The sequence below is a fragment of the Diorhabda carinulata genome, chromosome X (assembly GCF_026250575.1).
Source record: "Diorhabda carinulata isolate Delta chromosome X, icDioCari1.1, whole genome shotgun sequence".
NCBI classification, from domain to species: domain Eukaryota; kingdom Metazoa; phylum Arthropoda; class Insecta; order Coleoptera; family Chrysomelidae; genus Diorhabda; species Diorhabda carinulata.
The window spans coordinates 64,377,552-64,399,407 of NC_079472.1; the positions used below are offsets into that span (position 1 = coordinate 64,377,552).

The 21,856-nt window shown below is 33.2% G+C and overlaps 1 protein-coding gene across 7 annotated transcripts in view; it reads left to right on the forward strand.

Annotated features, from left to right (window-relative positions):
- The window catches only part of LOC130902495 (uncharacterized), a 212,283-nt gene extending 191,159 nt beyond the window's left edge, over positions 1-21,124 (forward strand). For 2 of the 7 annotated variants that reach the window (XM_057814686.1, XM_057814687.1), the window contains exons 5-14: positions 4,494-4,713; positions 8,089-8,279; positions 8,356-8,552; positions 8,614-8,841; positions 10,553-11,362; positions 13,999-14,328; positions 14,385-14,654; positions 17,120-17,443; positions 18,414-18,482; positions 18,540-21,124. In XM_057814686.1, coding sequence (XP_057670669.1) covers positions 4,494-4,713; positions 8,089-8,279; positions 8,356-8,552; positions 8,614-8,841; positions 10,553-11,362; positions 13,999-14,328; positions 14,385-14,654; positions 17,120-17,443; positions 18,414-18,482; positions 18,540-18,619 — 2,719 coding nt within the window. In that variant the 3' untranslated portion in view covers positions 18,620-21,124. Of the gene's footprint in view, positions 1-4,481; positions 4,714-8,088; positions 8,280-8,355; positions 8,553-8,613; positions 8,842-10,552; positions 11,363-13,998; positions 14,329-14,384; positions 14,655-17,119; positions 17,444-18,413; positions 18,483-18,539 lie in introns of all 7 variants that reach the window. The other 5 variants (XM_057814685.1, XM_057814684.1, XM_057814689.1 and 2 more) reach the window with 3 other exon arrangements.
- Positions 21,125-21,856: the final 732 nt, after the last annotated feature.

Here is a 21,856-nt window from a genome sequence, read left to right on the forward strand (position 1 = left end):
TTAAATTTCAAGTAAAAACTGTTATTTTTATTATAAGACAATGTTTACAATTCACTAAAAACATAGTAAAATTACTTATATGAGTTTAAAAGAGGAAGAAAAGTCAAAGATGTAGATTTGAGGACATATTTCTGATTTATTGATCATCGTTGGTTCCTTCAACCTCGAAATCGCTGGTAATCTCTTTAGATCTGTCATTCTTCGAAAAATCCCCGATGCTCGTCTGGAATGTAGGCTCTCATTTTTTTAATATCTTCCATCTTTGTAGTTTTTATTGGCACTCGATCTTGGTAAGCCTTAACCGAAGGTGGGGAGAAAGTATCTGCTTTTGTCTTAGCCAGTAAACAGTTGTGATGAATAATATCATTTTTTTACGTCCGTTATAGTATTCACGTTTTTTTTATCATTCATTTCCATTCATAATGAATGTAATTTCGGAATTGGTCAAAAAGCATGAAAAAGAGTGCCGGAGCGGCTCATTTTTTCATGCTTTCGCGTTAAAAAAAGTGCCGTAACGTGTCATTTTTTAACGCAATTATAAAAGGAATGTCTTATTATTATTACTGATGAGAGTAATAGTGAAGAAAGTTTAAACTGCATACCCGAAGATGTTGCTGAATCGGCAACTGTAGCGACTATGAATCTTCTCCCTGAGAAATCCATGGAACAGTTTTATTTAAAGGAATATGGAGTGGCGTACTAAAAAAGGCATAATGGCTTCACAGAAAGAGTGTTAGTAACTTAATTTGAAACTAAATCCAAAATGTAGAAGTCTTTGGTCCAATTATTCAAAACTGAAACTCATTGCATATTTGAAAAATAAATAAGTTGGCGGGGTGAGTACGATTTCCGTGGCGCCACTATTTGACAGCGGATTTGGCTTAATAAGGTCAAAATAAATCGAAAATGGAGAATTAAATTTTTTGATATCTCGCTTCGTTTCCGACATATCGATATTTAAAGTTATAATCAAACGTTAGTTAAAAATTCGCTTTATTGAACAGATGGCGTTCAATACTTCCTTTCAAATGAAGGCGAAGCTCCCCATAAGAAAAAATAATAATAATAAAATAATACTCACGAACTTTTTGCACTCAAAGTGCACCACGAGAAGGTATTGTCTAATAGCACTTCATCCCAACAAGAAGAGGACCCATCGGCTCGTCACTTCCGAAGTATTTAATGACTCCAAACCTCTTCTGTTGGGTAAGATTCTTGTGAATCTTAAAAGACATCCTTACCATTGTATTCAGGATCGGTTGTGTCTTCTTCAATGGCTTTTCCTATTTATATCATCTTCATCATCCTCATCTTCTAATCGCGGCTTTTTTGCCGAAGGAAGATATTTTTCCTCTTGAGATGATGTAAATTAAGGAGGATCATTTTCTTTAATTTTTAAACCTTCTTCCAAGTTTCCTTCCACTACTCCCGGACATACTAATTTAATATCAAGAAGGAACTGCATGATTTGGGAACCCAGATCATCCTCGTACTTGTCGAAACATACTTTTCCATAAAAATAGAGAGCCATGTATTGGTGAAGTAACTATGGACTTCCACGATATTTTATTGATTTTTTCAATAATTTATTTTGATTCTCCAAATCATTAATGGTGTTCAATGGATTTGATTGATCAAGTGCTATGATTTGTTCGCAAATGAACAGTACCAGGCCCAAAAATTCGTTCAACTTCGTACTGTTTTGCTATCAGCACACAAGCGAGATATTGAAGAATCAATGTATTTTTTCATATACGGCCACAATTACTTCTTGCTTTTTGAATGGAGTTTGAAAAACGAGCCAATTTTATGCCCTCCTTGCAATATAAACCCAGGACGGTTGTTGTCATGTGCTCGGTAACCCGGCCCCGACGATATTTTCTCTTCGTTAAAAACGTTTCATCAATCTGGACCGTTTTACCTTCGCCACCCAGTACCAAATCAGATTGCAAGCGATTACTTCAACTATTTCTCGGCACTAACTGTAGTAATCAATTATCGTGCTCATACTAAGCTCGTAGTCAACTCTATGTCGACGCCAAGCTTGAAGATCCAAATACGCGTCATTGATTTGCATTTGCATCATGAAACAAATGATTAATTATTTTAGAACACGAGCTACTATCGATCCTTTTGATGCGCATCTCCATACCCATTTGAGATTTTTGTCTCCAAAATCCTCAACGCGCATTGGAAGATTGCAGCATGTTGGTGGTTTTGAAGAACGCGAAGGAATCAATCCAACTTCTTCAAGAAATTGAATTGCATCTTCATTGGTTTTTAACATTTCACCAAACGAATAATAGATCGAAAACTTAACTCATTTTTTATGCAAATCAAGACATTAACTTGACATTTTGGAAGCTTAAAAGAATGAATGACAGTTGAAAGAAACTTGAAGTTAACAATATGGAAGAACAGTTGAAACTAATGCCAATTGATAGATAATTAATAATTCTGTCAATAGAGATCGTCAATTGAATTTTAAATTTATTTTCCGCCACAAATAACGTGAGATGGCGCAACTTCACCGTTCTCATCTTTTAAAATTAGTAATAATAATTTTAGAAAACACATTTACAATAAAAGAATTGGTTACAATTTATCATAATTTATTATTTATTAAATATTTGTACAAATATTAAATAAAAATAAATTTTTCCAACTTCAAGTATCGATATCTCGAAAACTCAGCGAGATATTATTCATTTTCGACTTATTTTGCGTCAGTATACAAAATGGAATAGTCAAATCCAGACGCCACGGAAATCGTACTCGTGCCCAGTTGGCTATAGACTCAAAAAATATTTACCCGTGAAGGAATTAATAAGTTTTTTTTGAAAGCTCCAGACGATCGATCATTATCTCATGCATAAGGTATGACTTCTTATTTGTATATTTTCTGGAAATTACCTGAATCTGTCAGGTATAAGCAGAACCTTGGTTTTTGTTTTGACCTGAACAGTTATCACTGAACAGACGAAGCCAGTGTATTGGCTTGGTAGTGATTTTAGGCATTCATTAAGAGCAAAATTCTGATTTGACCCATTTCCACTCGTGAGAAAATTACTCTTTTCACAAAAATCGATGTATTTTGATGTTTATACAACAAGACCACCAAAAACTTGAAATCTAAAAAAATATTTATGCCCGTTTTAAAAAAAGCTGTTTCAGTCTGTTTTGTACCGTGGGCAACTAGAAAGACGTCGTCCGTAAGTCAGGAACGACTGATTACAACTACAACAAAAAAATGCTGATAAAATTAGCACGAGTATTACGTGGAAATTATTTTAAGAATTTTAGGTCCAAAATTAGAGGGCGTATTTGAAAATACAAAATTAAAAAAAAAACAAAATTTTTTGGAATTTATCCAATTAAGTGGCACTTTATATACAATAATCAAATTCTTCGATAAATTCTACGAATTTTTCATTATACAAGTTTTAGTCAAACTCTTCAAATGAAAAGTGGGGGAGACTGGGAATCTTGTTATGAAAAAATTCCAGTAAGTCCGGTTCTGCTTAGCCGATTTTTATCAACTTGATGTTGTTTAAAAAAGCTTTTGTCCAGTAATACAAAACATACAGGGTGTTTCGTAATAAGGATTTGATTCTACAGGTAAATGTAAGGAAAAAAGTTGATATAACAAAACTTCCAAAAACGTCTATACGTATTTTAACCTGAAAAAATGATCTCAGATCTGTAACTGTTATAGTTTTCACGTTAACTGACATAAAATACAAAAAACTCAACTCCAAAATAAATTTTTGTTACGTTTGAAGTAAAATAACTTCGTTAAATGCCTAATAAATGCATTAAACCCTCAAATAAAACACACAGAAAATTACAGAAAAATTTTCAATCAGTAAAATCAAGATATTTTCAACTTGAATTTACTTTTTATTGATGTTGGACACATCGTTCTCTTCAGAATTAAATTTTCTGTATGTTTTACTTGAAAGTTTAATGCATTTATTGAGTATTTAACGTTATTTGGAGGTGAGTTTTTGTATTTTATGTTAGTTAACGTAAAAACTATTAGAGTTACAGATCTGAGATCAATTTTTCAGGTCAAAATACGTGTAGACCAAATAAATTTTCAAGACAATTTCAGACCCGAAGCATTCAATATGGCTTCCTGTTATTGGTGGATCTGAAATCCGGGCGGGAAGTTTTGTTATATCAACTTTTTTCCTTATATTTACCTATAGAATCATTTGCCGAGAGATTGGAAATGCTATTCCGAAACGACCTGTATAAATTTAAAGCAATTTAATTAAGAACGTAAATGCTAGAGGGCGGTGTTTTATATATTTTAGATATTGTGATAAATTTAAGTGGAAGCAAAAAAATTTAAGTGGATCTTACAACAATAAACTATTTGATTTGGCCAATTTTTGATAAAAAACGAACTTTTTTACTATTAACCACCTCCAACTCGACTGAAATTGAAAAAACTATTCTATTATCACTGTATATAGTACTTTTTACAGAGTTTCGCCAACTCACCGCCTTTCAAAAAATCGTACTAGCGGTATTTCGACACCGGTAGGAAATTCTGGTAGAAATAACCGTTCATTTCCTCTCACACAATTACCACAACGTATGGACACGATACCGCCTCCGCAAAGATTTCAAAATGATCATAACGCCACTTCTAATATCAACGGTCTACCTCCTGATCCAATTCATACGGCCACACAAACAACATTGGTAAGAAAGACTAAGTAATAATGGTCCTATTATCCACTTTGAATTTATTATTCCTGGTTATGGAAATTTAGTAATAACAAAGCATTTTCTAATTGATTTGACAACTATGTATATATAATTGTAATAATAGGATAACATTTATAAATATTCGGATAACTTACTGAATATGCAATAATATTTTTCAGCTGATTTTTCAACTATTGGTATCAAAATGAATTCGTTAGCCGTGTATTTGTAAAGAAAAATCCTGTCTCTTGTTTAAGGATGATTTCTTGGAACAGTAAGAAACCTTTTTGTATAAGAGACAACTTTTAAATTATCATTATCGTATATAATGGTATGATAAGGATAATTAACTAGTATAAAATCAAAATTTGTATATGAATTATCGGCATTATCCCTTGCAAATAGGCCTGTGTTTTTTATATAAAAAGCAAGCACAACAGAGTAAATCTCATTGAGCCCGATTAGTGCCTTCCGTATGGAAATGCCTGTGGATATTGATCTTGAACATCTGTAGGTTGTAGAGTTCGGGAAAGACGTGCCTTGATTTCGCAGACTAGCACTTCTCCGAAGAAATAAGTCTCGAAATATTGAAGTTCTGAAGGCGAATTTGATATTCATGAGCCACGTCTGCCAGTCGAGTAGATCTTGCAAATAATGCTTCAAGTGGGATTATGTTGGGCAGCTTAGAAAAGCATCTATAGCGATAGTATTGATTCGAGCATCCTCAGCGTATGCTTGGTAGCTGAGCTCAAAATGTGCGACCAATACTCCAAATATGAACGAATTTGGGCCTGGTAGTGGATTAGAAAATGTTGTGGGATGTAGAGCTTTTTAGTCTTGAAGTGACGGTGTTATTTTATGTCCAGACAGGACCAAATCCTGAGCTGCAGTGCCAGATATCTTTGTAAAAACAGTCGCCAGGATGTTTCCTGCATCCAACTCAATCAAATTGCTTCCACCCCACTCAAGAATATTTTAAAAATCGATATAAATGGTGTGGTGATCTGTTGCTGCCGACGGATTTAGGTATTATTAGTTATTGGGGCGGGAAAATTGATTTGAACGAGGACACAAGCCAAAGAAGCTATAGATCGGGTTCGCAGTTTTGTCGAGTAGATCCTTGATGTATAGGAGAAAGAGAGTAGGTGAACACCAGCTTTGACTTCAAACCTTTCTGAGGTGTGTCCATCGATATTTATTGGCTTGCCTTCGATATGTCCAGTGCGATCGCTCTGAATTCCCCATATTCTCTTTAGCTTCAGTCAATATGTTGGTGACATATACTACGAGATCCTCAGTTGATATATGTTTTCGAAAGCCGTATTGATGTTCGCTGATGATGTTGAAAAGCTCAAAATATCTCAGGATTTTTTGGTTAACATCTTTCTCCATCCTATTCTGAGGCTGATCGTTGGATCAGTGAGCAGATAAATTCTTTTTACGTCCGGAAGGTTGCTGGCCTCACCTGATAACCCTCCTCCTTCACCCGGGCTTGGGACCGGCAGTGGACCACGAGACTACGCTATCCACCCAACAACCAACTACAGATGGAGAAACAAGAGCGGACAACAAAAGAACTAAAAACATCATTTGAACAACAGAAATGAAAACACTCATAAACACGAATTTGAGGTGGCAGACATAGTCAGATGGGTACGTAAACGTAGAAGAGCTTGGAACGAACACGTGGACAGGATGACCAGAGAAAGATTAGCAAAGATCGCACGGTAAACCAGGGACATGACGATCTTTAGGCAACCTCCTAAAAGATGGATGGATTCATGGACATCAACATCTCAAGGATGACAAGTTGGAAACTACAGGCCTAATGTCTACAATACGTCGAAGAAGAAGAAGTTTTTCTCCATAACCTTGGCAATGCCAAGAAAGGAAAAGCAATAAAAATTGGAATAATAAAGTCCCAAATCCTATAATATTATGTTCTTAGAAACCTTAATTTTTTGAAATCATCTTCTAGAAATAGGCCAGGCCTTATTGATGTACAAATGTAACAAAATCCTGCCTTTTATTTTATTTTAGTTTGAGGAGATATATTTGAAAAAGGAGAAGACCATTTTATATTTTAAGTAACTTTTAAATTTTTATTGTCGTACTTAATTTCGAAAAATAATTTTTATTATGAATTATGAAATAATATTTATAGAATAATTATTTCAAAACAACAAGTTCATTAATAATACGAAGTCTGGCTATTAAATAACGAGACTGGTTACGAAAAAAATTATTCTACATTCCATTGCTCCCCTTCAATACACTCCCATCCCCTCGCCATGCACCTTTCCATACGTTTTTTCCATTGATCGAAACAGTGTTAGAAATCTTCTTTGGTGAGGGCCCTTAGGAGCTCAGCTTTACCGCTTTCAATGACTCAAATCGGGTCCTTTTCAAAGCAGATTTTATCTTCGGAAACAAAAAAAGTCGCACGGTGCCAAATCCGGTGAGGACGCTGGGTGTTCGAGCACTGAAGTGCGCTTACTGGCCAAATACTGTTTCATAGATAGCGCGTTATGGGCAGGTGCATTGTCCTGGCGCAAAATTCACGAGTTGCTCTTTCACAACTGACTCTGTGCGATTCAGACGTCTTCCAATGCATCAATTGTCGCTTTGTTTCAACAGCGTATTGAAAAATCCACGTTTTGTCATAAGTAATAAAGTTTTTCATCAGTCCAGCATATTTTCCTAACCTTTCAAGGAAATCTGAACAGACTCTTTGACGCTTTTGGTCAGAATTAGATTTTTTGGCACCAACTTCGCACACCAACTTTTGTAATGTTTAATTCCTCGTGTAAAATTTTTCTAATCGTTTCTTTATCGGCGTTTACAGCCTCGACAATCATTCGGATGCTCATTCGATGATCTGCACACACAATTTGGTTGATTTTGGTCAATGTCAGTGCTCTCTCGGCTCTCACTAAAGCGCTTACACCACTCAAAAACACGCGCACAAGATATAGAATTGTCCTCATAGGCCTAATGCAACAATTTATAGCACTTAGTCAGAGTTTTTTTCAATTTATCGAGAAATTTGAGATTGATACGTTGCTTATGGTTTTCGGCACGAGAAAAAAACACTTTTGTTTTAAACCGCTACTGCACAAATACTATAATAGTAACGGAAACGTGTTTTGGGTCGTGCATAGACAAGATATCTAGACACCCAACGCACTACTCGTTTTTTACCACACCCGTCTAGGGCGCCCTCTAGGCGCGCAGACTCGTTATTTAATAGCCAGACCTCGTATTCATTGAATGCACGCGGAAAAAATATAAAAATCCCATAAACGAAATTTAATTAAAAAAAAAACATTTCTAGGTTCATAATTCAATCAGTATTTCATTATTTTTTAGCCAAAAACAAAACATCAACGACCATACGGTTGGGAAAATAATGATTTCACGTTAGATCCACCACCTCCTCCGCCTGGTTATCGTTTTGGTAGTTTACCATACCAACACTGTGTTTACCCCATTACCTCACCTACTAGGGTACCTCCTAGAACTGTGCCTACTGCTTTAGAAAGACATAGAGAAGTGAAAAGGTTAGTTTAATCTTCAACAACAAAACCTCGATATAACATATTAGTGACTTACTATGTTTTTAACTATTTTTTATAGACATGGCAGTGACGACAATCTATCTAGCGACTTAGAAGAAATCCCAGCCTTACGTATTCGTAGTGAATTAGACGACGAGCATTTTTCTGATGATTCTTTAGAGGAAATACTTCCCCCACCTCCTCCGCCTGTTTGTAACAAACGAGCTAGTATCGCTTGGGAAGTACCTTTAGACGACGATGCTCTTCTTACACCTGGTAATATTATTTTAATTTTCCGTTTGATTTTTTTTATTTATTTTATTATGATTCATTTTAGGTAGCACAAAAGTAATAGGGAGAAGAAGACGAAAATCGGGTTCGTATTCGAGTACGAGTTCAATACCTAATAGACTTAAAGAACTAGAAGATTGGCCGGATCCTCCTCCTTGCACAACTGAAGATGAAGTAACTTCCCCATTTTCGGATTCCGATGAACACGTTATGTTACCAACGGAATTGAATAACGCTAATATGTCGGGAAATAACACTTATATCGTTAGAAGAGGTGAGTGTCACTCATCAACACCAATTTAAATCGTTCTAACGCATTTTCTACGAAACCAAACACTTGTTTGCCTCAACTGTCCCTCTGCTCACTAAAAATATAACCTGGTATATATCAAACTAAATGAAAACATCTCACTTAATTTATTTTTCCTTATCGACGACATTCAATTGACCTACCAAGCTGACAAAAACTCCACCCTCGGACAAAGCCAGATCACAAGACAGGTATTCAAAAACTGGCCACTTTTTGTGGACTATTCAACACCTATTTGGCAGTTTCTTACTTCCCTTGTTGTTTAATATCCGTCAATATTGTTTAACTAATCCCACAGAAACCCTCCAAAATCTGGTGCCGGAAATGGAGGTGAACTCTTGTTACCCAAGGCATTGCTTTCAAAACGTGTCAGCACCCATGGTGAGAGACTTCTACCTTAAAAATTCCGCCTGATACTTTGGGTAACACGCCTTGAGATTCACAAGGAAGCCGTTTATTTGATGGGTGCGAAAGAGTACGGATAAGTGTTATATCAAGATACCTAACTCCACACCCGGACAACATCGGATCTCAAGACAGCCGTTTAAAAAGTTACCCCTTGATGGAAATTGGTGTCGGAGATGAAGGGGAACTATCGGTACCCAAAAAACTCAAGCTACTGTTTATAATACCTAGGGAAAGAGTTCTACCTAAAGATTCCCTCCAGGTACTTTGGGGAAAATGCCATGAGATTGAAGGAACTCTTTATTTGGAACGACGCCTTTTGGAAAGTGTAACGCTACATGTTATAACAAGGTAACCAACTCCACACCCAGAAAAGACCGGATCTCAAGATAGGCATTGATAAACTTATCCCTAAACCACATAAATACGCTTCAAAGTTTATCACTGATCAGCGCAATAAGTGGAAATTGGTGCCGGAAAAAGTCCAAGAAGTGAGAAACTTCTACCACATCCATTTAAAAAGTTACACTTTTTGTAGCCTATTCAAAGCCTATTTGGAATTTTCTTTCTTTCCTTGATGCTTAAAATCTGTCAACAATGTTCTTATCTTTAGCCTCTTCAAAGACCCCATCTTCCAAACCCCAAACCTATCACTAATCAACACGCTGGGCGGAGATTGGTGCTGAAAAAAAACCTAAGCTATAGTCTTCAAAACATCCCAACACCTAGAAAGAAACTTTTTCACAAGATTTCCGCCTGATACTATGGGAACCACGCCTCGAGTTCCACCGAGAAGTCATTTATTTGGAAGTGCGTCCTCTGTAGACCATCTGATCCATAATTAAGTATATAGAGTGAGCATCCGTGAAGCCCTATATGTAATTCATCCAACAGAATTGGGAAAAAAACTCCCTGTTCCCTGGTGTAGCAGATAGATCGGTCGGAACGAATCCAAAAGAAGGAAGCTTATTTAGTAGTATGCAGTCGTTTCTATCAAGACACTACACAGAAATTTTCGACAAACTCACCTCTGCAAGTCCTATACCCTTTTTGTTTATTGATGTAGAAAGCTGATCGCTTGGTACTTGGTTGATAACTCAAGCGTTTAAATGGTTCGTGCGTTTTTGTACGAGTTCGACTTTACTACCTTTCATGTTACCACTGGATGAAAGGCTTGGAAATTTTCAAATGTACAATAGACAAATTTTTTTGATATCGTATACAAACAAATGTTTATTACTTTTTGAAGTAATGACAATTTTTTTTTTAGGTAATAAAGAACGCAAGTCCCTCCAAGCTATAGGCAGCTCGTTAACCTCAAATTCTTCGCTTAACTCTAGGTTAAGTTCAGAATTTAGTATACCAACAAGTAGATTCAGTGGAGAAATAAACCATCGATTAAGTCGAGATCTCCACACGCCGAATTCTAGATATAGCGTAGATCTTGGTACGCCGCATTCGAGATTAAGCAACTCCCCAAAATCTAGGTTAAGTTTGGATTTGAACAACTCGAGATTACTCAGTCAAGAATTGAGTTCGTCCCCTTCGAGACACAGCGTAGAATTGTCGAGCAGTAGATCCAGCACACCCAGCAAACACGATCAAGATTTAAAAAAACACAGCACAACTTTTGATAATATTAGATCGTTAATGAAAGATGGAGTCGTTCAAGATTTGGTATCTCCGAAAACGGAAACCGCCAAAGATTTTAGTCCGGTTGTATCCCCGATAGTGAGGGTAGTTTCTCTACCGAGCTTAAACGCCGAAGAATACACGCCGAAGCGGGAATTAGACGTGACAGTTGAAGAAGAAGAAGAAATAGAAAGCTCCCAGCCTAGCGCAGAAATATCCCCTTTGAGGAAAATTGAGCAAAATATTAGCGAATTGTTGGAAAGGAGAGATATCGAAGTTGTACAACAAGATCACGTTTTAAATGGAGTCGAGGATTTGAATAAGGAAAAGAGAAGGGCTCCGTCCAAACCTTGCAGGGATGCCAAACAGAGAATTGATTTGCAGAAATCTAGCAGTCACAATGAAATTCAGAAATCTGAAGAATACTACAGACGACTTTTGATTGAAGGTAAGTAAATAGATCAAGTAAATATTCAATTTAATAATTAATATTGCTTGTTTCTACCCCCTGCGACTTTTTCTTATTTTCCACCTTAAATAAAATAACACTTAACCTGATAATGATGACAAAAGGGATGCTGATAAAAGACTAATGTGGGGAGGAATAAGAGTTTAAAGAAAACTCAATTATTTAGGTGGATAACTTTGTAGTTTTCTTTTATATGAAAATCTTATAAATGTATCATAAGTTAGCCTCAAAATATTTCATAACATGTCATAGTAGTTGTCATTTTTGAAGAAATATGCCTCAAAGATACCCCATATCACACAATTTTTAGATTTTCAGTATTCACTAGTCCAATTTTTTGTTGAATAACAAATCCATTTTACGAAAATGATAAAATGCCGAAAAGCTAGATGTGAGAAGTTGGCGAAATAAAAAAAATGTTTAATTAGTTGCTCGTTGCTCTACCTTATATTAATGGACAATATTTCGTGAAAACAATAATCTCGAAACGTATAATGCATCTGTTTCTAATTATTTCTTTTGTTGTTGATCAGAGATGTCATCTATGTCTAAATCACATACAAATACAATAAACACTTTATACATTTGTTTCTAATCAATTGTCCAAAACTTTTATTATTGTAGCTAATTCATTAGAAATACCATTGATGCCTGGTTTTCATGCAAATACAATAATATCAGAACGCAGCATACATCTATTGCTAATTAGTTGCTAAGAATTGATTTCACTTCTTTAGCCAATTAATCAAAAATGTATCGCTAATTAGTTGAAAAATTAATCTCTTTGTTTTAGCCAATTTATCATTAATTTCATTATTGTTCACTTTACTTTAAGAAAATAACAATTTGGCAAATACTGTGATCTCAAACACAATATACATGTGTTGCTAATTAATTGCCCATCAAAATACACTACACAGAAAAATGTGTTGCTAATTAGTAGTCAGAAAAAAATTGGTGGTTTCACAAGTGTTTAAAATGCATTTAAAATCATTTGGAAAGTGTTGCTAATGGATTTTGCTAATATAATTCCCTACAGAGCAGAACACGTTCAGTCGTTCTTAGTTTTTACTAAAATCACCAAATCAAATATAAGCGATTTCTTACTAACTCTATGAATAATTATAACAAAAAAATCCGTTGAGAACAAATTCCATTTGATATAAAATCTGTGAGGTTCACTTAATGCAATTCTGAGGGAATCAGCTACAAAATTTCAATTTTTTAGCAACCAATCGGTTACAAAATATCTGGTAGTGAGCAATTTATACTAATGTTAACATTAACGTAGTTTCCAAACAATTAACTGGAGCAACAAAATTAACTTTTTGACAATTATTCAGCATCTTTTTCCATAAATTAAGTTTTGATATTGTTATAAATGCAAAATTTTGCTACCTTAATGTAAATCAAGTAATAACGTCACTTTTTAATTGGTTTGAGCAACAAAATTGATTTTATAGATACTAATCAGTAACAAATTAGCAACATATATCTGTATAATGTATTTTTGTATTATTGTAATTGCAAAATTGTTGCTTTATTAATGTAAAGTAAAAATTAAAGACATTTTGATTAGTCCTTTGAGGCAAAAAATAAATTTATTAGCAATTAATCAGCAATAAATTAGCAACGCATATTTCTGTAATATGCGTTTTGATATTACATTTGAAAAAATTTTATACCTAAAGAAAATCACCATGTTTCTGATTAATTGACTGGAGCAATAACATTTTTTTGATAAGTAATTAGCAAAAGATTGTAGAACTAATTAAAAATGTTGTCAATCGTTATTTTAATTTTTTTGTTATTATCAATACCATAACCAAGGGACTATTGTTAATGAAAAAACCTTCTTGGTAAAAAAAGTTAGACTTCACTGAACCAACTGACCAGTTATTGTCATTGCAGTCTAGTCTATACATTAAAAAAATTAACCATATGTACAAATAACTGACTCTCTGTTTAAAAAATAAATTTTGGGTAGTTGTAATTATCACTAAGCTCTTTCTAGATACTTTTTTTAATAATTTTGTTTAATGAATTCATTTTCTGGTTTGATTTTATCGTTGAAAGTTAATTTTTCTCGAATTTCCTTGGGAATTGTGAGTCATATCTGTGTTACCAGTCAAATATATTTTTGAAATTATGGAAATCACTATAATTGGCATTTATAAAAAATTCTGAAATATTTTTTTATTTATTTATAAGACTATTACCGCAAGAGAACTGGTAAGTATGTTAAAAAGTGTTTATTATTCATAAAATTCATAATCATAATCAGTGATGAAAAACTCATTACATATATTTATTAGATTAATAATTAAAGTGCATTAACTTGGACAAGTCACATCATTTAACCATAAATGTTTCTGTCTGCAAAAAACTGGCAACATCGCGACCAACTAGAATGTTTACATACGAGGTTTAGCTATTAATTAACCGGACTGGTGATATGGAATATTTCAAACGTTTGGCGCATGCGTACTTTTTCTGTAGCGGCGCTAATTTTGTTATTCAATACCACACCACCCCTCGTATCAATAAAATCTGCTATTTACTTTAGCCAATCGTTTTAATAACTGATCATAAAAAGATAATTTTTGATATTTTAGGTGGTATTCCGTTTCCGAAAAGAAACGGCATCCAGAAATCGGAAAGTGCGAAGGAAATGCTGATAGCTCATCGAGAACCAAGACCTCTTCCTACTTCAACATCGGCGGATTTTCCTGTACGAGTGGAGGTCCTCCAGCACGAGTTTCCGCCTTTACCACCATCGCCAGTTGAAGAAGACGAAGACGAATACACGGAAATTTTACATACTGTACATAAAAGCAGAGCCGATACGTTGCCGAATAATAACGAGCCACCCACAGTGCCTCCGCATCGCGAACCGGGATCCAACAGTCTGAAAACCCGATCTATGGACGTTAATTACAGCCGAGGTATGTGTCGAATTCGATCGGATAGTGATCAGTTCGATAATCAGATGATTTTGCAGGTCGTAGAACAAATTTCTATACCTCGTCGAATAGAAACATTCCATCGGAGCGTCGAACTCTTCCCGCTGAGCTGCAAGATAAACGAAGACCTTTCCAAAAACGAGCTTCCCAACAGAGCCCACAAGACGAGCACCATCTTCAGACATCGTGTAGTCTACCAGAAACTCCTATTTTTGCTAGAGGTTGTGATATACCGAGGACTCCGCATAGAAGAGCCCCAGATATACCTGGCGGTAATCAAACCACGCCTAGGCAGAGTAATACGATAGGTGAGTGTTTTTCTTTTTCGATTATATTCATTATAGGCATAGAATACATAGAATAGTTATAGTGTCCAAAATATTCTTGGAATCACCAAATCAGTAGCAAAATATTTTAAAACACGTTTTTGCTATTAATATCAATATTCTTCTATATTATGAATTTTGTTATCAATTTTTATTTTGATTATTACCAAATATTTCCTTCATTTTATGTTATAAAAAAATAAATATCGTATGAGGAAATTTGTGTGGGAAAACGATAAAAAGAGAGAAACACAAAACCAAATGGTGGAGGAGAAGAAATAAGTAAAATAGATAGGCAGAAGAAACAGCATGAAAGAAATAAATTGAAAATAGAGGTGAAGAAAATGAAGAGGCAAAACTATAAGAAACAAAGTCACAAAAGAAATTAAAACGTTGAAACAATTTGAAGAAGGACTAGCAAATAACTATAAAGACAATAATAGAGGCTTTTGAAATGAAATTAGAGCAGTAGGAGGAATAAAAATAGAAGAAATAAGAATAATAACAGCGAATGAGGAAATATTAAGAATAAGAGAAGGAAGAATATAAAAAAAACACAGAAGACATATTGAAGACATGGAAGGAGTTTTTTAGAGAAAAATTCTTTCACAATAGTGGACACATTACAAGAGGAGTGAGAAAATCACGTAAGAGGAAGAAGAAATAAGGAAATTTAAAATAAGTAAAGCTTGTTAATCCAAAATCATGAAATAAATATGGCGAGCAAGAGAGAAATGGCTTTTAAAGATACTCCATTTAGCTTGGAACAAAAATACAAAACCCAGGGGCTGGAAAGAAAATAATATGATGAGATAAAGTTTGAAAACTACATAGCAATATATTTGTAGTCAAAACATATACGAGAAACATAGAGACAAATATGAAGAAGTACATTGGGGAGGGAAATGAGATTGAACAGGATAACAAATGAGGTAATTATGGAAAAGTTCAAATAAAAACCAATAAGAAACCAAAATATTTGAGCTGGTACGGATACATACAGAGGAGAACATCACAAAATCCATTTAGAAGAATGGCAGAAGTAAAAAGACATAAGAAAAGAACAAACAGAAGACTTGGCTAGAACAAGTAGCACGGGAAGAAAGGAGAAAGAGATAAACAATACGATAGATGAATGAAGTAGCAGAGGACCGAGAAAAGTGGAAAAAATGGATAAAAGGACTCTGATGCTCAAAAGGGCATATAGTTTTATATAAGTAGAAAAACGAAAACTTTTTTTATGTATAAAACTCTCAATTGTGAAAAGAAGACCGAAAATTCATTGGTAAATCTGTCAATAATTTTCCACAAGTTTTTTTATTACTTTCCAATATTTTACTTAACCTTACAAGCTTTATAATCGACGTGATTTCTACTTTATCGACTTGAGAGGCGGTAAGATTCAAAATAAAAAAAATGTGGTAATATTATACTATCCTAGTCCCTCTTTTATGTAGACAATCGAAAAATTATTAGAATTCAATGAAGTAGCATAGGACCAAGAAAATTGGAAAAAATATGTAAAAGGACTGTTACAACTAAAATCCCAATACTCTGATGCTCAAAACGGCGTAAAGAGTTTGATATAAGAAGAAAGATGAAAACTTTTTTATTATCTATTCTGTGTATAAAACTCTTACTTGTGAAACGAAGACCGAAAATTCAATGTTAAATCTATCAAGCACTTTCCACAAGTTTTTTTTTAATTACTCTCCGTCATTTCACCTAACCTTACAAGCTTTATAATCGACGTGATTTCTACTTTATCGACTTGAGAGGCGGTAAGATTCAAAATAAAAGAAAAAATTTGATAATTTCATACGATTGCGCCTCCGTCGTTTTTGGTTGGCTGTAGAAAATCGAGAACTGTTCCGAATACAATTGTTTTTTTCTAATTTTTGTTTTAATAGTGGATTTACGAAAAAAAATCATTTGGAATATCTCACTTGAAGATTTTATAACGAAGCTTTTATATTTTTTTGTTAAACTACCAAAAACAATTGACATTTTGAAAAAAGATCGTATGAAAATTATTTTTTATTATTATTATTTTTACAAAAATCAACATTTTTGTATAACGTTTTTCAATTTGTTTTTGTATACATCAAGAAAAAATATGAAAACTTCATTTAATTACTTGTAAAAAAGTTCTCAATTATACATGGATGAGTGTGTATATATAAACATTTAAAGCTCTGAAAGTAATAGAAATTTTTTTCCCATTCCCAAAACAAAAATTTAAAAAAAATCATGATTTTTTGATTTTCTAGAATCAACAACTTTTTACTACTCACACATTTTCATATATTTTTAATAAATGATAAAGATACCCAAATATTGAAATGGTAATGGTTAGAAAAAAAAATATATTATATGTCACTAATTCATTATATTTCGTACTAACATTCAGCTTCGACTAACTCCATCGCATTTTCCCATCCATTTAGGTAGCCTTAACACCATCGGTACGACGATATCTAGTGGCGGGTACCGCCGCGGTCTATCACAAACCGGTCTCGAACAAGCCATTGTCGGAGCTGAACTTCTTCGTTTAGCTGGCGGACCAGGACGCGGTTGGTATCCCAAACAGAGACATCGACGTCCAGCTTCAATAGAACATCTAGATAGAACGGCGATGGGTCACAATCCGTGGGATACCACGACGTCGAATAGAAAACCGCAGACTTTACCGCCGAATTTAACTCCGAAGTTTTTCCAGAGATCGCCCAGGGATGCTCTTAGAAGGGTTACCAGTTTATTGATAAAAAAAGGTTAGTTTCATCATACATTAGCGGCTTCACTTAACAAGTATGAACAAATTCATTAACACATCAAATCTTTTGAGGTGTGGAAAATAGAAATTGAACCAAAAACATTTTTCAAATTGTTTGCTTCTATGCTTGTAAACTTCTATTCCAGTTCTGTCTGCTGTTGGTGTTATCCGTATACGATTCATTTCTCGTGATGTTTTTTAATCCAATTTGCTTCTACAACTTAGTTTTCAGGTAAATTTTTTCTCAAAGATAAACTTTTTCGGTATTTCGTCCTGCGACATGTCTTAGATGTGATCATTTTTTGTTTTGTTTTATCGTTTCTTTTCGCATCGCTTTCCAAGACGATATTGGAAGCTGGAAGATTCAGAATCACTTCTAGTGTAGCTGTTGTGCATGATCTCATGGCTCCGGTTGCACATGAGCAAGCCAATCTTCGAGAAATTGTTCCTCGTGGTGTCCAGACTAGTTCTAGTCCCCAAACCACTGCCCAATATGTAATGATTGGTCTCTCGATTGCAATATTGATCTAGTAAGATCTTTGGGTTACAACCCCAAGTCCTCCCTGCGAAATTTCTACACACCCTCAAGGCTATTCCCTCACTGTTTTCCACTCAATGCGATTGAGATATACGTTTTCCTACCTACAAGGTTATTAGTGGTTGACATTTAGTCCCACCAATCGACACCACCCTTTTGTGCAATTTAATCCTCTCTGATTTCACAGAGTGTACTCTTGAAGCTACTGCTTGTGTAGATAACTATGGAAAAGTTAATAAGAGGCCTTGTATGTATATAATAAATCACTTAACCCTAGAAGAACATGAGGCTATTCAAATTTTTATTGTAAAAAAGCTGGTGTTGGTTTTTTTTAATAGCACTGTAAATATCACACAAAAATGTGAATTAGAATCTGCCAGCTTCTTGTATTCTTCAGTTAAACCAATTTTAGTTTCCTGTTTTGTTCCAGGAAATAACGGCAAAGAAGGAAAAAAGGAAAAGGATTTGGTATCACCGACAATACACGAAAACGCTAACGGTAAGATAACAAATATCCTGTATAACATTTAGTTCACATAAATATGTTGAATTTCAGGTGAAGAAGTTCAGAAAAAGAAAGGTTTCTTTAAAAGCTTGTGGAAAAGATCTCGGCACTATTCTCTAGAGCAACAATAGTGAACCTCCCCTCTTATACAAGAAATTTTTTTGTGTACATTTTATATACCTAACAATAATTCAATTCTAACTAGTAGTATTACTAAACATCAGAAAAAAAAGGGCACTCTTATTTATTACGTTACTGGGTTCGACATTTTGGAAATATCAATCTCAATAATTTTGTTGTATCTTTTTGGAACATTGATACAATTAGCAACTCACATAAATAAATAAATTTGACCAAGTGCTACCTAACAATATCGAATTGTCTTGATAATATCTCAGGTTAAATTGAGAAACTTTTGAAAAAGAAGAAGATATGATATTGTCTTGAAAATATCCAGGTCATGTGATACTTCAAAATTTGAAAAAGAAGAAGAGGTCATTTCTTATAGAGTAAAAAGTGATATATACTGTACAATAGAATGATTAAAGACATGTGCTGTATAATACAATAATCAGCGACATATATGGATAAAAAAATAAGAAATTTGACAACTCTTTCATCTAAGAAAACAGCTGATCTATTTTAAAAAGACGGTCGTGGGGTAAACAATCGATTTATGTTGTTTTTTCCCTCATAAATCATGTGAAAATAGACTTAATCATTCAATTTATGGTTCGTTTAGTATTTTTTAAGTGTTTCTTAAAATGCTCCTATTGATTTAAAAACAAACTATAGTGAAAATTGAAAGAGATTAGAACTTAGAAAAGACTACGAAAAATATTTGCATCTTTAGACTTTTGAATTAAACTAAATATCACCGAAAAAGTACCATTAATTGTTAATGTCAACGCTCTGACAAAATTTCAGAAACAAATTCACTCATTACCCCGATAAATTTTGTATCTGATCAATAAAAAAATTATTTTGCTCATGTCGTACCAAATACTTACTTATAGTTTCAAATTTTTGATATTTCCAAAGTTTTGAACACGTTACGGGATGTCCTTTAGTTACCGAAGTTGCTTTTTAATTTTTTTTACTTCAGGATGAAGTCTGAAAGGGCATCCAGTAGATGTAGATATTATATTACTAATTTATTACATGTAACACGTTTAGCAAACACTCTTTGTATTCGTAAAAAAATATTTTTGGCAGTTCAGAACAAAATAAATTTCGAATAACAACCATTTACATATTGTGAGGCTAACTAGGTTGTTCAGTTGGATAAGTCATTCTACTTTCTCCTACAATTTGACTTTTGACGATATAATTATGTAGTTATCGTAATTTTTGGGAATCAAAAAAAAACGAGCGAAATCGACAAATGAGTTTGGAAAAGAAACGACTTTTGTTCATAAATTTAGATAAAATTCAGTATAATTTATAATTAAGTATAGTTTATTTTCAATTAATCGATATATTTTCAGTTTTTTCCTTGAATTTTAGATATAATTCCTCGAAAAATATTAGGCACCCCGTAATACGTCTGTGAGAATAAATTTTCCAATATACAATAATATATTGTGAAGTACTATGCAACTAACTATACATCTCTGTAAATTAGTTTGCCAATATACTATATTGTGAGCATTATGCAACTAGCTACACATCTCTGTAAATTAGTTTGCCAATATACAATATATTGTGAGCATTATGCAATTAACTACACATCTCTGTAAATTAGTTTGCCAATATACAATATATTGTGAGTATTATGCAACTAACCACACATCTCTGTAAATTAGTTTGCCAATATACAATATATTGTGAGCATTATGCAACTAGCTACACATCTCTGTAAATTAGTTTGCCAATATACAATATATTGTGAGTATTATGCAACTAACCACACATCTCTGTAAATTAGTTTGCCAATATACAATATATTGTGAGTATTATGCAACTAACTATACATACATCTCTGTAAATTAGTTTGCCATTCTAACTAAATTTCTGCATTTTTTCAGTTATAGTTTTGACAAACGATAGATAATGATTCATATCAAGTTTTTATTGGGTTCAATTATTGGCATTTCTAGAGAATTTTCAAAATTTTACTAATATTCAAGGTGCCTTGTTTAAAATAAACCAAACAGACTATTACTTTTTATAAATCACTGTATAAAATTAAGTTTCCGTTTTAATACAAAATTTAATTAGTTTCGGCGTTTAATAAGTATATAAATAATATAAAGGGTGAACACACTATCCACTATTTACCACTACATAGACATATACCTTCGCCTGGCACACGTTTAGATAACCAAGTTATCTTCTTCAGTGATCGAAGGTATTTGTGAGTTTTGGTATAAAAAACAGCTGGGAATATAACCAAAGGTTCCTGAAATTCGACCTTACTTATCTTTAATTGGTGTGTAATTATATAGTATTGAATTTTGTATGTTTCAAAACGTACATTTAGCAATAATTATTCAATATTTTTCTTAAAATTGTTCTGAACTAACCAAATTAAATTTTGCTTTTATAAAAATGTATAATTGTATATTAGTTTAATTTATATTGAACATATTTTTCGTCCTGTGTGTTTTATGGTTTAATAAAATTGATTTAACATTTCCTTTACTTTTATTTACAAGTCCTTTTACAACGAATACATAACAACGCCATTCGGAAATCTGAACAGTATAGTACCAAAATGAAAAATTATTTTTGCGCCAATTTTTCCGGGTTTGTTAGGAAATTGAAAGAAAAAATATTTTGGAAAATATATTTTTCTTCAAAAATTTATAAACAAATTATGTACTTCATAAAATATCGTATAACCATAACTATATGAAACATTTTAATTTTGTACTTACAATAAAAAAATTTTAAATGAGGGCACGTTTTTTCTATTTTCCTTTTTTTTTCAAAAACACGGTGATACAACTCCATAATTTTAAATTAATGACTAGTGGATATCATAAATATAAAAAATAATATTTATAAAAATATAATCAATTTCAAATATTTTTTTATCAACTTTTGTATCAAACTATTCCCATAAAAAGCATTTTCTACATTAATAAAACGAAACAACCTGTATTTTATTCCAATTTCAAAATAATCTCAACGATATAAAAAGTGTTATGATATTTGTAATAAAATTTAATTAATTTTCAATAATTATGATACCCCCTGTATAATTCAAGCTACTACGTTAATGAATAGATGATATTTTTTAATTTGTAACAAAAGTTGATATTTTTGATTTATTTGTATACATCAAAAACTATTATTCAATAATAAAAATTATCAAAATACTTTCAAGATCTATTCTGTTTATATGTAACTTTTTATTTAATTTT